Source organism: Copadichromis virginalis, linkage group LG8 (genome assembly GCF_057382275.1).
Source record: "Copadichromis virginalis isolate Kocher_CV1m ecotype Utaka linkage group LG8, C_Virginalis_male_GT1.1, whole genome shotgun sequence".
NCBI lineage: Eukaryota > Metazoa > Chordata > Actinopteri > Cichliformes > Cichlidae > Copadichromis > Copadichromis virginalis.
In genome coordinates, this window is record NC_140625.1 from 981,279 (window position 1) to 997,456 (window position 16,178).

Here is a 16,178-nt window from a genome sequence, read left to right on the forward strand (position 1 = left end):
GCTGCCCTTCTGGCGCCCGTCGATGAGGACTTGGGATCTGACAAGAAGCAAACTGGGGGAAGCAGCAGAGTACCAGACTTCCCTCCTCCAGCAGGCCGGGAGATCTTGTTGCGCACCTGTGTGCCGCGACCAGCAGCGTACTCCAAGGCGCTGCCTCAGCGGCTCTTCTGTGTCCTGATGAGGGAGGAGTTTAGGTTGGCCGGAGCCTTTTCCACAGACACGTCCTTCTTTTAAGTCCTGTGAACAATTCACACCTGGGATAAAGATAAGTGAAGGACACAGGATGGAGACTTTCACATGTATGAACGTGGCCATGGAGTAAGATCATAGAAATACATTTCTTCATTTGTTTGCTTTATTTGTAAGAATGGTGCAATATTTCAGCATCTACGGCTCGCCCAAGCTTAAAAGCAGGAAGCAGTATATTACTGGCATTGATTAAGAAGCATTTATGGCTTTGTCTGGAAATATGTGAAACTACATCCTTCTGTGTATAAAGCTGCAGCTTCCCACGGTGCTGAGATAAAAGTTTCACACTAAAACCTTCATTTTACCTTCAAAGCTTCTCTTGATGCCTTTTTAAGGAAATGAAATTTGTCGTTAGGATGGAGTTCCCCATCCTGCACTCACCACACGCTAACACAACCTTCTCAACTCTGATATTTAGTAGATTATATTTCAGTTGCAGGGATTGGTCCTGATGGTAAACATGAGAGTCGGTGAGGACTTCATGGGTCGTTTCAGCTGAGCTCCATCCTCCAGCATGTCCTGCTGCTGGATTAACACACAGCTGTTTGTTTGCATCCGACCAGAACCAGACCGTGCAGATCTTATTCCTGTTCATAAGCTGATTGTTCAAACATGAAGCTCTTTGACGTTGTATAAAAACTGAAACGACACTTTACAGCTGACTGTGATGTTTTAGATCGAGCTGGTTCCTCGAGGCGCGTCCGACAGCGTGAGGGGAAAATTGGTTTTGTAATATTTTCTTTGTTTTGTTAAGGGTGTATCCATCCCATAATACAGACACTTTTAACGACAGGGCGTTTTCTGATTTGCTTTCAGTGTTCATTTGATTTGTTACTAGAGCAGCAGTCAGTGCTTTACAGTTGGTTCACTGTCGTCTTGTTTCCTCCCTCGTCCCGCTGACCACCCCACACGCCGCCTCCTGTTAAAGGCTAACGTGGGTCCTTCCACCCACAGCTGCAGCGCACACGCAGGATTTTTGATTTGGGGAATGTTCTCTGTAATATTGTAGAGCTGACTGCTGTTGTTGGCACTGTAAAACAATAAAGCTGAATTGAACTAAAGTGAATAATTTGAAAATGACTCAGTGTTTTATCAGCGACACGTTACCGCAGCCTTTTAAGATCACTGAACCTGTTACTTCAAAAAACAACATGTAATGTTGAAGGGGACAAAGAGTTAGATCATGTTTGACACCTTTGTTGATCAAAACTTCTAAGATCCAGGTTGAATAAAACAGCATTAGGTGTGATTTCACTCTGCTCCACACACCTGCGTGCTCCAATCAGAGACACCAGAGGAACAGGTGATGAATGTGATGGGGAAGTATACGCAGGTGTGACATACAGAGCCGTGGGAATTACAGGACATTATTACTGTTGATATATTCTCAGCGATCAGCTGTTAGTGAAGAGCATGAAAACCTTACTGCACGTCGGTCCGCTCAACTTAGCTCGCTGGATAATTTACTCGTCAGCTTGAAAACATTTAACTTTAACAAAATGTTCACCAACATAGGGGTCAGTGCAGGTCACTGAGTCATCCTGCACACTAGCCCTGCCCCGCCCACCTGTGTTTATACACCTCTGCAGCCCCTCCTCCTTCAGCCGGGACATTTGTTCTAGCCTTCATTCATAAACTCGGCTTTCTAACATGCAGCTAAAGTTCAGTCTGCATGCTCGACCCACACTCCTGGCAGCTGAAGTGAAATACTGCTGTGCGTAAGGGTCGGGCGGGTGACCACGTCACCTGGTCATGGGGTAAATGCTGCGGCCGGGTTCAACTCTGACCTGAGGCCCTTTATTTCTCCCTCCCTGCTTTGCTGTCTGGTCTTCATTGTGCTATTAAATACAGACAAAAATGTTTGTTCTCCTCCTCCCATCACCACCTTTGTTGCATGTAGAAAAGTGTCATATAGAACCAGTCGTTACTTTAATGGTCTGAACTAAACGGTCGGGTGGCGCCATGTCAACAGCGACTAAGAATTTTCTGGGCCAACAGGATTTGTGTTTCAGTCCCTGATAAACTGACCCATCCTCTAAAAAACAAAACCCAAAAACTGTATTTACAAGATAAATGATCAGAAATGGTAACGACAACAAAAGCACAGGAATCATAGATCCAACGGGACAGGCTCGTTACAATGAAGGAAAACACTGAGCGACTGTTGAGGCCTTTATTAGTCCTACAAAACATAACAGAAATATTACAATAAAACACAGAGGCCTTTATTGTCACGTCCATCGTACTGTGACTCCTCAGCACATTCATCTCCAATCAGCAGCTTCCTTCACTGACCCAATCACAGGTCTCAGGCCAGCTGTTGTACTCAGGTTTGGATTATTTGCTGAGGTTTTAGCTCTCTGGACCAAAGCCTTTAAAAGGAAACAGTTTCTCAGAGGTTACATCAGTAAATATGATCTCACTGGTACAGTGATCATTCACATCTCTGATTAACCTCTGAAGAGACACATTTGGTCCTTAGCGACGCCTCTGTCACAGGCGTCTGTCAGAACAACAGCGTGTGTTTGATACAGTCCATCATGAAGAAAAGCAGTTTTTCTTCTGAATTAGTGAAATAACTGGTCTGTAAATTACAGTAACACGAGTGTCATTGTTAAAACACAGTTTATGAAACACTTAATTTGTTGTTAACTTACTGACAACGTAAACATTTGCTGGTTGCCACAGTAACTGATGACTGTGTGGTCACATGACTGAAAAGTAAACAAATGTCACAAAATAAAGAAATGCCTCCAACTGGTGTTACGAGTAGTTAGTGTGCAGAAACACGGCTGCAAGGTCAGCCCTCCACAGTCGCTCATCAGGCTGGTCGCAGCGCGTTTGTCTGTCTACTGATGTCTGCATGAGCAGAAACACCAATTTAAGTGATGTTATGTAATTCAGGATTCAATGTGTCAGTGTTTGTTACTTTGTTACATTCATTTTTTAACCACGTATTTTGTTGTGGGATGAACTTCTGCAAACAACAACATGGCAACAAAAAACAAAACAAAACTTGCAGTTGGAATCGATGGAGCTGTGAGATGTTGATTGGTTCACTAACCATTACCATTTGGGATATTAGGATAACAGTAGCGTGTAAACATAAGCAGTGCAAAGACTTCCTATAACGGCACATTTACAGTCTAGTTTGGGGAAAGCTGAGGAATTAGGGTGAAGAGACGGTGGATGTTTAACCCTCCCTTGGTTTGACAGCTCGCTCAGCCAGCGAGTTATGAATGATGTTCTTGATAGACTCCGCCCCCGCGCCTTCTAGGAAAGTGCGGTGATCTCCCTCGATGACGTGGACCGACACCTCGCCATCACAGACCTGAAGAAAGACGCAGTACACAGTTTGAACATTGGAAGGCTCAGACTGAGTTTATAGAAACACACGCACAGTGAAGATAAGTACTACAGACTGATGTAAATGTGCATCGGTACCTCGCTGAGCTTATAGTCAGCTCCCAGGTTTTGCTCATATTCGCTGCTGGTTTCGGCGCGCAGCAGCTTCACGCTGCCATGGTATTTTGCAGTAGGTACATATGCATCAGCAGCCTTTAGCTTGTAGTAGAAGGCGGAGGCTGCAAAGTGCAGTGAGTCTCGGTCGATGTCCTTGTGAGCGGAGGTGATTAGGTCCACGGCCACACTGACGCGTGCATTCAGGTCTGACAGCGGGAGCAGAGTCTCCAAAAGCTGTAGGACGTAACCATGGAGACGACTGTAAGTTCATAGCAAACGTTACTGCGTGCTCGCGGAGATATTATTGTTTTCAGAAAAGTAAGTGACACATAATAATGAACATCACAGATCTTATGTATATGAAAATGCAAAATGAAGATGTTTTGATATTCAGGAGTTACAAATGTCAGCTTTCAGTGAGAAACTGTACGAAGCTTTGATTTAACCGCATGTTTTACTTTAGTCTCCATAACAGCTCCAAACATCACATCATTGTTGAGTCAAACCTGCACCACACACAGACTGTGCTGGAACAGCAGCTCCAGACTGTGTTACAGTCACCATCTTTACCTTACAGGCAAAAAGCTCAGGTTGTGTGGCCTTTAACGCTGATGCCACATAAAGGAATACTTGTGTGTGAACGTGTGGGTCAGACACAGTATACCTTGTTGTATTCAATGCCAGTGAACTGCTGGATGAAGGCACACAAGGCTTCAGTCTCAGCCTCAGACTCGTTGCCGGGTGTTAGCTTGGCTCTGTAGCTCTGCAAATGAAAAACACAGATAAACGTGTTCACATGCAGATCATGTGACCAGAGCTCATCACACACGCTATACAGCAGATTAGTTAGAATAATAAACAGCCTTTATCATTGTTAGAGTGACGTGCAGTAAATTCCCACATATACTGAAAGCTTAACAAATCATATTGTGACAATCATAACCTGGACCTGTGAATTCGTCCATCACAGGTCGACACGTTCAGGTCAAATCCCCGAGCGCGACACGTGACCCTTCCTTCATTTAACGCATCTGCGGCTCACTGCCAATCATCCCTAATATTAGGGCTGCTCGATTATGGCAAAAATGATAATCACGATTATTTTCACTGAAATTGAGATCTCGATTATTTGACGATATTTATTTAACCCTTTAAGACCTACCATAGAACCAAGTCCGCCAGAGCTTATATTATTTTTTTACATGTTGTAGTGCCATTTGTGGGAGCATTTCAAGTTGCTATACAACTGTTATAGCCCATATTTTAATAATATGTATGCATTAAGTCCATAGTAACTACATTAATTGCAAAAAAGTGCAATAAACTACAAAAAAATTGAAAATTGTTTTTGTTTTTTTACATATATTTCTACTTGGAGAAATTTAAGGGTTTATCTCTCAAAACTTTAAATACAAAAAAGTTTATTTTGAGTGTCTTCATAGTTTTATTTTGGAGATACAGCAATTTTTATATACTGCAGGAAAAACAAAAACAATCCTATGATGCAAATTTGCAAAGAAAACAGCAGGTGCATCAAAATAAACTATTTCCAGCTGTGCAATTCAAGTTCTAAGCATCCCAGAAACTATTCAGAAAAGTCAAACATGACCAGTATAGGCTTTTAAGGCCTACAAGTAAAAAAAAACTACATTTTCCGCGAAAATGACATCACTTCCGGTTTCGGGCAGGAAATGGCGGACATGTGATAGTTAGCGGTGACGTCTGTTTCAATGTGCCAAGTGTTACGAACAGCTGATCGGATCGGCAAAGCGTGTTTCTGGAATATTATGTTTTTGTTCCTGCAAGAGCTTTTTATGCAATTTTTGCAAAGCTTTATGTGGAAGGAAACCGTGACCGAGGACAAGCTGATGGCATCAGATGTAAGTACAACTCCTCCGGTTTCATATGCAAAACAAATTATTGCGCTAGCTTACACGGTTCAGGTTCTACAGGGATTTAAAAATAGTTACGCAAAACGGAGCGTGCTGCTCTGACCGGCTTTAAAGGGTTAACAATAACAATGTATTGAATAATGACTTTAAAAAATACTATAAAATAGTGTGCAACACCACTGAAGTTTTTTTACCTCTCTTTTCAACCAACGGCAGTCACTCTCCTCTCCAAATAACTTCTGCTTAGCTTTCCGAGCTTCCCTCGGGTCCTCTTAATCAGCGGTCTCCAACCTTTTTTGCGCCACGGACGGTTTATGCAATATTTTCACGGACCGGCCTTTAAGGTGTTGCGGATAAATGAGGGAGGGGCTAATAATCGGCTCAGTCATTTTTAATGATCGTTGAAAGCCCAGATCGTAATCGTGATTAAAATTCGATTAATTGAGCAGCCCTACGTAATATGTTTTGATTACATGAAATAAAGATGCGCGAGTGTTTCTCTGACCTGTGTGTACGCCGCCACATATGAATGTGAGCCATCAAAGAGAAACAGGAACTCCACAGGCTGATTCTGGGTCTGCAGCTGAGAGCACATTTCAAATGCTACACAGGCACCAAAAGAATATCCAGCGACTCTGTACGGGCCGTCCGGCTGCACCTGCCTGACGCAGCTCACGTAGTAGGCAGCCAGGGACTCAATGCTATCCAGAGGAGCAGCTGCAAAGGAAACACACGAGGGGAGTTAGTTTAGCTGCACAGTGACATAAACAGCTGATGCACAACATGTGAGTGACAAAGGTCTGAGAACAGAACCACAAACTTTTAAACTGTGAAACAAAGAAAACATGAAATCACATCAGGTCTTTGGTTTTCCTCAGGCCACTATGGAGGGAGCTGTACATGTACAAGTGTTTGCAGTTTCACCTTTGAACAGTCAGACTTTCAGCTTCAACACATTTTTCTGTTTAACAGTTACACACGTTTTGATACACATGATTGTGACACCTGGTGAGGACGCACACTCATCATTTGATGACGATGGTTCAAAGTGTTGATTTTGTATTTTAAAGTTTTTCTCTGTGACTGTAAAGTCATTTTAATATGAGCCCCATTATGCTGACAAACCCACACCGACGATGCACACAGCTCAGCAACACCAACGAGCCTGAAACTCAAACGACATGAAAAGTTATCCATGAGGCGCCAAAACACAACAACAGCTGCAGCAAAGGCTCTTTGTACTGTAAGATGAAGATCCTACAAAAGTAGGAAGCCTCACAAACCACATGTAGACTGGTTGTGCAAACTCCCACAGACCCTGCAGTCGAGAGGATAACGAGCTGCTCCAGTGATCATGACCAGGACACAAACTGCTTCCTCCTGAATCAGAGGCCTGACTGACAGACACACCCTGGCATAGAGGAAGCTGAGGAGTGTGACAGTTGGAGCACACGCTCAGGTCTAGGTCTTTAAACAGGGGAACCACCACCCCAGTGTGCCAGTCCAGAGGCAGCATCCCAGAGCTTCACGCAGCGCCGTGTCAGCCAGGACGGCCCTGCAACACCCAGATCCTTCTCATCAGCCTGTCCTAAATCCTAGCAGGAGCTACCACGACGCGTACCACAAAATGCATCGCACTGGTTCTTCCCAGTAGTTCAACTCCTTGGAACTGGTTGTCTGCTTGCCAATGAATCCTGCTTATTGGTTCCACTTGTGCTACAATCAGGACGAATTGTAGTGGCGCAGTCTAAAGCTGGATATGAATATTACTTTTATGTTTATTGCACAAAAGGACAGCATGCTAGCTCCAAGCTAGAGCTCAGAGCGATGAGGAAGCTGAGCTTCAGCAGGTAACAGAGGTGGTGATGATCAGTCGAGCGGTCGCCTCTGATCATGTTTCTACGGTACCAGCACAAACACACAGTGTGTTTGTGTGACTGCAGGTTTATATTGTGAAATGTAATTATGAGACAGCGCGCTTCACAAAGAAAGCACTGTAACAAGTAACTAATAGACAAGTAACTAATTACTTTGTCTTGGGAGTAATTAAGATAGAACACTTCTAAAAAGTAATGCAGTATGTAACAGAGTACACCCATGACCCAAACACTGATCACACCTCCAACATGCACAAACATTTGACATCATATAACTGATTCATAATGAATGTGTTTGACTGTTCTCTCACAGTGGAGCCGATAAGAATCAATAAAGGAATTAATTCCATGAGTGACGTCAATAATGGAGTCCGTTTCCATCCGCAGACACACTGCAACACTATCAGCCCAGAACCCGGACCCGGACCCAGCAGTGTGGGATCCTGCTGAGCTGTGGACGTCCTGAAGGATTCTAGATTTGATTGACTTCAATCACAAAAAGCTTCCTCAGAGTCGAGGCTGTGCTGAGGAAGGCGGACACACCAAATACTGACTGAAGTCTACAAACTGTTCCTGACTGCATCCACCTGAGTCTGCACACGTTTCATAAACGACTCTGCATATTTCCTTTCCAAATGCAAAGTGCACAGTAGCTCCTGTCTGTTGTGCAGGACTCGGTATTTTCATTGTCTTTAAAGTATAACAAACCTTTGGTGCACTGCAAGCCGTAGCAAGGCACGCTGAGCTTAGAAGCAAGCGTCTTAAAGGCTGCGATGGAGCCCTCGATGGGATGTACCAGGAACAGCGGCCCGTCCTGGCTCTTCACCTTGTTCAGTGACATCACAGTAGGGCTGCTGGGGCTGACCATCAGCTTGGTCAGATCAGACTCCAACACAGAGCGAACGCCGTCCTTCTTAGCTGTGGTGTGTGGAGATGTACTCAGTTATGTTTGTACACATGATAACACATTTCATATTAACAAGAGTCTTAACAGCTCGATTTAAACAAATACATAAGTGCTTTTTTACAACCTGAAACCTTTTCAAAGATCTTTCTGCATTTAAAAAGCAGCTCTTCATACCGCTTTGTCCTTCTGGCTTGCTATTGGCCAGCTCTCGCAACTTGTTAATGGTGAGCTGGCGGATATCCCTCATGGCCATGACGATGTCATAGTCGCGTTCCAGAGTCTGGCGAACCTCAACGCCCATCAAAGAGTCCAGACCCAAATCAGCCAATGAGGTGTCAGCATTCAGACTGCTGACATCCCGCACACCTGTGAGTGAGAAGAAGTTAAAAACAACGAAGAAATGAGTCGATGTCTGTGATACAAAGTAACCTCAAAGATCACCAAAGCGACTCAGGACGGCGGTCTTTTCTTATATAACACCTTTATGAACGCTAGTTTGGTATAACCTGACTCTTACCTAGAATGTGAGCTACAGCGTCCACCAAGTCTTTCTGGTTTCCTGCTTCACTCTTTACGACCGTCCTCTCCGCCAGCACAAAGCTGGACACCACTGGGTGCTGCTGGCACAGGAAGAAGTCCAGCACTTCCAGACAGGAGGCCATGCGCTGCGGGAGGGTGCCACCGATCACAACGTCATTCCCACCCATGGTCTCTAGAACCACCCCAACATCACCAATGGCACCCCACTGGACTGCAAGTCCAGGCAGGCCATCATAGTGGCGCTTCTCACACACGCGCTCCATCGCAGAGTTGGCGTAGCCATAATTACTTTGGCCAGCGTTGCCACGGCCACAGCTGACTGAAGAGAAGGCCACAAAGTGTCTGAGCTCTGGACACAGTTTCCTTGTTACTCTAGAGAGGGGATGGAAACATCCAGAGGTCAGCTCATGATGGTGCCCAGTGACACACAGAGGGAGGAGCCACTCTTCTAACTTACCTGTCCAGGTTGATGGTGCCGTCATTTTTAGGTTTGTTAACTTCGAGATAAAGCTGAGGAGTTAAATTCTCCAACATACCGTCTTTCAACACCTGAATGCAAACAAACATCAACAAACGGTCACTTTAAACGTTAACTGGCAGTAGTTTAGCTGTTAGCATGTTAGCATCTGATAATTGAGAAACTTGAGTCGACATCGTTAGCATCGTTCTTGCTTTTGTTTTCGTTGCATGTCATGTGACACTGCAGCTATTGAAGTCCAACAAAGGGATCTGACCATCATTCTAGTATGCAGTAATAATGCAGTAATAATGCAGTAATAATGCAGTAATAATGCAGGATCCAAACACTGACAGCAACGTCAGCATTAGACAGCGAGTGAGGCGCCTGCTGGAAGGTGGAAGACGTCGTAAATGTAAACAAACCGTCTTGACTGAGAAGTTACTTTAGAAAATAAAATGTATTGTTTCAAAATAAAAGTAAAGAAAGAAAGCTACTGTTAGGTACTAGCACTGGTACACACATGAAAGGTAGCACTCTCCCCTGCTCGCTGTAAAAAGTCACTGCTGCCTCTAACACATCCACGGCTTGTTTCTGGGAGGGGCAGTTACCCCCCCACGGTTAGTTAGTGACACTGAAGAGCAAAAGTATGGAGGGCTCAGCTCAGTGACAGCTGCAGCAGCCAAAGTGCACGAACCAGATATATGTAGTCCAAATTTAGGAAGGACCATAAAACCTGTGAAACATGATTTTTCCAAGGTGACACATATAAATAACTAAAGGGAATCTGACCATGGCTAGGTGAAAGACACCACCCACTGCACCCATGGCACAGGCCTCAGCAATCAGTTGCTCTGTTCCTTTCAGTGTGCCGACATCACTGGTGGACACAAACACCTCCACACCCTGATTCTGCCAGTCCTGCACCCGCTTCGCCTGGTAACCTGAAGACAGTTCAACAGTGAAGCTGTAAGATGAGTCACATCAGCACTGATGCAGGACTTGGCTGTGCACATCAGTAGGAGCACCGTGTCATCGTGCATTACCGTTTCTCACGCCTGATCTAGAAGTCAGCACCAGTTTGTGGGCTCCCCTCTCCACCAGCCACTGAGCAAGCTCCAAACCAAACCCCCCGAGCCCCCCAGTTATAATGTAGGAGTGGGACGAGTGGCAGAAGGTGCGACAGATAGCTGGCAGAGACAGAGGGGAAGCAGCCTGTACAGCTGCTCCCTGCTCCTCACAACGGACCTGTGAGAAAAGAAAAGCTGGTCAGAAGATAAGCAGCAGTCCAGCCACTCTGCAGTCACAGTAACATACCAACCACATGCATGTAGGGATGGGCAGGTCCAGTACAAACACCTCACTCACCTGAACCAGGACCTTGCCGATGTGCTTGCCCTGAGCCATGTATCTGAATGCTTGTTCCACTTGGTCCTTATCGAACACTGTGGTTCTCAGAGGCTGAACTACTCCTCCCACAATGCCCTGCTGCAAACACTGGGACACCTCCTCCCACTCTTGGTTGCCCTCTTCAAAGAGAGCATCCAGCAGGATACCATGGAAAGCCACATTCTTAAGGAATAACGCCATGCCTGAAGGAATCACAGCAACGTGACAGCGTTTGTCAAGGCTTCAAGAATCATTTATGACAACAAAACTCTGGTTAACACCTGCAGGAACCTTTAAAAAGCTAATAAAACATGTTTATATATTTATCTATCCTGTTGTCAATAAACACCAGATCTACTGACCCAGAGGAGTGTTGTTGGAAAGGTCATATTTGCCGATCTCCAGGAATCGTCCGTGTCGAGCGAGGCAGCGAACACTGGCCTGCAGCTTCTCCTCGGCCAGAGAATTCAGCACCACATCCACGCCTGAAACACACGCAGCAAACACGACGTCACATACAGTCAGTGTATAACATGGAAGAATAACTGAGTGGGGATTACTCAGTTCACACAACTGTTACTTGTTAAACTCAAAAACCTGCTAAAGCTTTGTGTGCACAAGTCTTGTTCCAGGACATTCTTGGGTTCCTCAACATGGAACAAAGTGTCTGCAGTACACGTGCCGTGTTCCACACCGGCTTTAAAGTCCCAGAGGAAACATCAAACATGTTAGAGGAGGCGGAGCTGACAACCACGAACAGCACCAGTGCTCACACAGAAGCACACACAGTCATCGATGCAGCACTGGGAGGAAACACACTGGCACCGGTGCATGATGCACATTTCACCAATGAGTTTACAGTGAGAGCTGCTGAGCAGCAGCACTGTGACCGGACGGGGAAAATTACTACTGAAAGAAAGACGAGAGATTCTGGACTTAATGTCCGTCTTTGGATCCAGGACCTCGACACAGGAAGTCTGGACCGGCTCTCTGTTCAAACAGTCCAGTCTCTGATCCTTTGAGTATGATCCATAAGGCGGTGCAGAGCCTGGATGGAGCCGACGGGTGGGGGCACTGCCTCTGGCCTTCACATATCTCGCCTGCCTACTCAAGCCGGGGCCCCGAGCAGCTTTGCAGGCCCAGCTTTCATCAGCCACTCACAGCAGCTACTCTGCTCTTGGAATACGACTGTGTTCAAAGGCTGGAGTAACCTGTAAGTGCCATTTATACTAATGTATATCAATACTCAGGGAATATTGTTTGGAAGAATGGTCTTCCATCCCTGCAGCAGAGCACAGGGAATGATTGCTGACTGCTAATCCAAGATATCTGATGTCATGTCAATCGTCCCCTGAAGCACTGAGCAGCTACCTTTGCCTTGTGTGTGGAGCAGAATGTGCCGTTCAAAGGAAGTATCTCTGGAGTTGGCGAAAGCCTCTGCTGATAGCTGAGGGAATCTCTTCTGCAGGTACGTCCGCTTCTCCATTGAGCCTAGACAAGAGGCCCCGCCCCCAAAGTTGGGGTAAAAAGACATGAGATATAATTACAACTTATTAGCAAGAGGCTTTAAAAGAATCTATAATAAGAGTTGTTACTGTGAGTCTGTGTGCGAGTGTTACATACTCACCGACTGTAGTGAACACTCTGCACTTCTTACTGAGCGCTATGGCGATGGCAGCCTGGCCCACGCCTCCTGACCCCGAGTGGATGAGCACGGTCTCTCCAGGGCGTAATCTGCCACGCACTACCAGGGAGTAATACGCTGTGGCATAAACCACTGGCACAGAAGCTGCTTGCTCCAGTGTCCTGAACACACACACAACACAATAAGTGTGTGGTTTATGTAGCAGGATGTAACTGTGCTGTATGCTGGAGAAACTGCACAGCAGCAGCTTCATGAATGAGACTAATGAATAAATGAATCCTGTGTCAGTGCTCCGCCTTCAGGCTTGGACACTGAAGACTGTCTCACTTAATAATCGAGCACGTACACAACGCCTGTCTGCTCATTCACACACACATTCATACAGTGATTCTTTTATCTAAAACACGGACACACACACGTCACCATATCAGCAGGAGTCTGGATCTTTGTGTTACAGATGTGTAGGACGTGCTGTTACTGTGTATCTGCAGAGTTGATACAAAGTTTCTGATCACGCGTTTAGTTTGAACTTTCAGCACAAACAGCTTCATGTGTGCAAACAGACTGAAGACCACTGCCAGTTAAACTAGTAACTACTGGCATCAGGTGAGCTTCTCTGAAGGCTGCTGATGATTAAAAAAAGATTTCTTGTATTTTAATGTTCACGTTAAAGCTGCTGAGAACGTTCAGAGTTCTCCGCACACTGACCAGCTGTGGGGAACCTCCCAGAGGAACCTTCTGTCAGCGTCCACGACCGTTGCCAGGCCTTTGGCAGGCAACAGCCCCATCACACGACGCCCGCTGGGGTCGCGACCAGAAAACTCCATACCCAGCATGCACTGCTTTAAAGCCTGGTCCCCTTTATAACAAATAACAAATGGAAAAGGTTTGTCATGTGACTGTGAATGTTCAACAACAGCATCACACACTACGACCCAGCAGAGTGTGGCATTACTTGGTGTGTACAGACACACTACCTGGGATGGCGTCGGGCGGCAGCTTGCCAGTAGCCAGCATGATGTCTCTGAAGTTGAGCGAGCTGTAGTAGACGTGGCACAGCTGCACAGCAGGGCTGCTGCTCACAAAGTGGCGAAGCGGGGACGCGATCCAGCGCAGAGACGACAGGTCGCCGCGTGTCAGCACGTTGACGTAAGCGGCTTCGGTCGGCGCTTCATTTACATCTGAAACAGCAAGCAGACAAGCCTCAGTGAGCGCGGGAACCAAGAGGGAAGGAGGCAGTACTGTCTAACTCACTGCTGGGTTCAAACACCTGCAGCAGGGGCGCCTTACAGAGCTTTGTGAGAGAGCACAGCTCTACAATTAAAAGTCATTCTGACGACTGTTTGTTCCATGTAAAATTACAGTTTTGCAGATTTTACAGATTCATTTTTGTAAAAGTGCAGCTGAATCTCAACTCTGTGTTGCAGCGTCTTGAAACAGAACTGTAAGAATGACGTGTAAATAACAACGTCATTCTTATTCTTTATGTTTGTGATGTCATTCATAGGAAGTGCGTCCTCCACACGTTTAGAGCGCAGGCCGAGACATGTAAAGTGACCTGGACCAAACATGAGTGGATCCTGACACGTGACCATCTGCAGCTCATTCGCCTCCTTAAATACACGTATGAGTGCGAGTCGAACCATGAGTGATGAGCTGGTGTCTGAAGGTGCCCCAGCGTCCGTCCCTGAACACGTTCATGACCAGATCCTTCTGCAGTACTGACTGGATGGACTGGTGATCCTGCTGGAGGTCTGGTGCTGCTGAAGACTCGTTTAGGTTGGACACAAACACACAGCTGGTGGCAAAGCGAGAGAAGAAACACAAACAGGCATAAAGACACGTTTGTCCTGCAGTAACACATGAATAATACAACAGTGAACCCAAAGTGTTGAACCAGGGCAGACTGAGCGTGACAGACTTTAGCTGGTCTGAAAGCAGAGGACGAGTCCTCAGAGGTTTGAGCCTCTATCTGAGGCCTGTGGGAAAAACTGATCCTTATCATTTGACTTTACACAGAAATATAAGCAACAGAAAGGATCCACTATGTTTCCACTGTACAATGAAGTGTTAACGTCTGAGGAAGCCTCACTGATTACACTTGTGCTGAGTCTATTAGAAACCTGTGCTCTGGCACATTAGTGATCATCAGTAAGACTCTAAATCCTGACTGAAAGTCTTGGTGTGATCCTTTCTACATAAAAGCTGCAGTGTGAGAACAACGAGCTGTTAACGATGTCGTACCGTATCCGGTTGCCACCAGGCTCTTGCCGTAAACAGTTGACCATTCCCACAATCCCACACTCTGGCTGAGAAGCAGTCAGCCACACTGGATGGTCTGAGGACTCTGACATCACTTCCTGCTGCAGAGCAGAGTCCCCACAGTTAGACTTTTAAACAGCTCAAATCTCTCTCATATATACTTTATGATAACACAGAGAAAACAGCCAATCAGACGAGCCCGATGAGCGAGCTGTGAGTGTTCGGGGACAACGACAGACAGGGAGACGAAAGTGGGACTGACCTTGAGCGTTTCCACCCACTGATAGTCTTTGCTGTCCACAGGCAGGAAAACCGGCTGTTTACTCACAGACTGACGGCGACACAGAAAGAGGGCGGAGCCGTAGAAAGACTTCCTGACAGCCACCAGGTTAAGAGAAGCCTCTGAGAGCACTTCCTCCCACTCAGCCTTCCAACAAGATCAGAATAATCAAAACTCAGCTGACAGCACGTCACAGCAGGGTGGAAAAATGTTCTGTTTAAACACACCTGTGTGAGGAGTCCCTGCTGGCTGCTGCTCTGAGCAGTGCTGGACAGGAAGGCCACAGCCTCCCCCACAGTCTCCCCCTTCAGCAGCGTGTGGAGGAGAACAAACCCACTTTCTTTGGCTCCAGATGCCAGATTTGCTACCAGCAGCCTGGGCTCTGTCTTCACTGGACCCCATGCATGGTTACACAGCACCAGGTCCGCCCCCACAGCAACGTCTCCAGCAGCCGGGCCGGTCAGAGGATCCCACTGAGCCGCAGCGACACCGAGCTCCTCCAGGGGAGCCTGGTGGGGGGCCAGAAGCTCCAGACTGGCCGCAGTCGCAGTGTAGTCCACACGGAGCATGGGCTGGATGTTGAGCAGGGGCACGACGCGAGAGAAGAGCTGGCCGTCGTCTGAGAGAGCCTGCAGGAGTCAGAGGCGTGAAAATGATGAGTGTGTGGAAATAATCCAGCTAAATCCAGCTGTTTGAGAGTCTTACCTCCAACGCTTTGATCCTGCCAGGTGTGCTGTTTTCCACCGTGATGTCGAGGCAATGTCTCAGGGCGTCGTCGACCAGCAGACCCTGGAGCAGGTCGTCTTTAAGCAGGCACAGCCGCTCCTTCTGCACCACCTGCTCCAGCTCAGAGTGGAGGTTCCCATTGAACTCGAGGCCACAGAGCAGGGTTAGCAGCCGCAGCAGGCTGGGCTCAGAAGGCTCACCGCTGGGAGGAGGTGCATCAGAGCCCCCCTGTAACCCCGGGATGGAGAGCTTGACACCATGAGGGGCCAGCTTCTGCTGCAGTGTGTGGATCAAAACTGGACACGGAGGACAGGAGAGAAGACGGACTTTAGCACGATGTTTGGTTTGATGTTCGTCATCTCCTCACAAGGAGATCAAAACAAGTCTAACAGGTAACAGCTCTTAAATACATACAGGGAGAAAGATGCGAACAACCAGACAATCCCATCATGTCCGTCTCCTCACACAGTTTACATCAGATCACACGTGCAA

The 16,178-nt window shown here is 46.6% G+C and overlaps 2 protein-coding genes across 11 annotated transcripts in view; one reads left to right on the forward strand and one right to left on the reverse strand.

The window, feature by feature from the left end:
• Nucleotides 1–2,857, forward strand: part of rab3gap1 (RAB3 GTPase activating protein subunit 1) — a 61,288-nt gene extending 58,431 nt beyond the window's left edge. For 7 of the 9 annotated variants that reach the window (XM_085465363.1, XM_085465360.1, XM_085465365.1 and 4 more), the window contains one exon: nt 1–2,857. In XM_085465363.1, coding sequence (XP_085321489.1) covers nt 1–234 — 234 coding nt within the window. In that variant the 3' untranslated portion in view covers nt 235–2,857. The other 2 variants (XM_085465368.1, XM_085465367.1) reach the window with 2 other exon arrangements.
• Nucleotides 2,409–16,178, reverse strand: part of fasn (fatty acid synthase) — a 25,603-nt gene continuing 11,833 nt past the window's right edge. The window contains exons 22-42 of one of the 2 annotated variants that reach the window (XM_085465359.1): nt 15,666–15,982; nt 15,188–15,589; nt 14,943–15,107; nt 14,663–14,778; nt 14,062–14,216; nt 13,396–13,599; nt 13,127–13,277; nt 12,401–12,579; nt 12,145–12,264; nt 11,136–11,258; nt 10,753–10,976; nt 10,431–10,632; nt 10,177–10,328; nt 9,385–9,476; nt 8,905–9,299; nt 8,562–8,753; nt 8,189–8,398; nt 6,109–6,320; nt 4,376–4,474; nt 3,694–3,945; nt 2,409–3,580 (exon numbers count right to left, since the gene is read on the reverse strand). In XM_085465359.1, the coding sequence (XP_085321485.1) occupies nt 3,443–3,580; nt 3,694–3,945; nt 4,376–4,474; nt 6,109–6,320; nt 8,189–8,398; nt 8,562–8,753; nt 8,905–9,299; nt 9,385–9,476; nt 10,177–10,328; nt 10,431–10,632; nt 10,753–10,976; nt 11,136–11,258; nt 12,145–12,264; nt 12,401–12,579; nt 13,127–13,277; nt 13,396–13,599; nt 14,062–14,216; nt 14,663–14,778; nt 14,943–15,107; nt 15,188–15,589; nt 15,666–15,982 (4,100 nt within the window). In that variant the 3' untranslated portion in view covers nt 2,409–3,442. Of the gene's footprint in view, nt 3,581–3,693; nt 3,946–4,375; nt 4,475–6,108; nt 6,321–8,188; nt 8,399–8,561; nt 8,754–8,904; nt 9,300–9,384; nt 9,477–10,176; nt 10,329–10,430; nt 10,633–10,752; nt 10,977–11,135; nt 11,259–12,144; nt 12,265–12,400; nt 12,580–13,126; nt 13,278–13,395; nt 13,600–14,061; nt 14,217–14,662; nt 14,782–14,942; nt 15,108–15,187; nt 15,590–15,665; nt 15,983–16,178 lie in introns of both variants that reach the window. The other variant, XM_085465358.1, reaches the window with a different exon arrangement.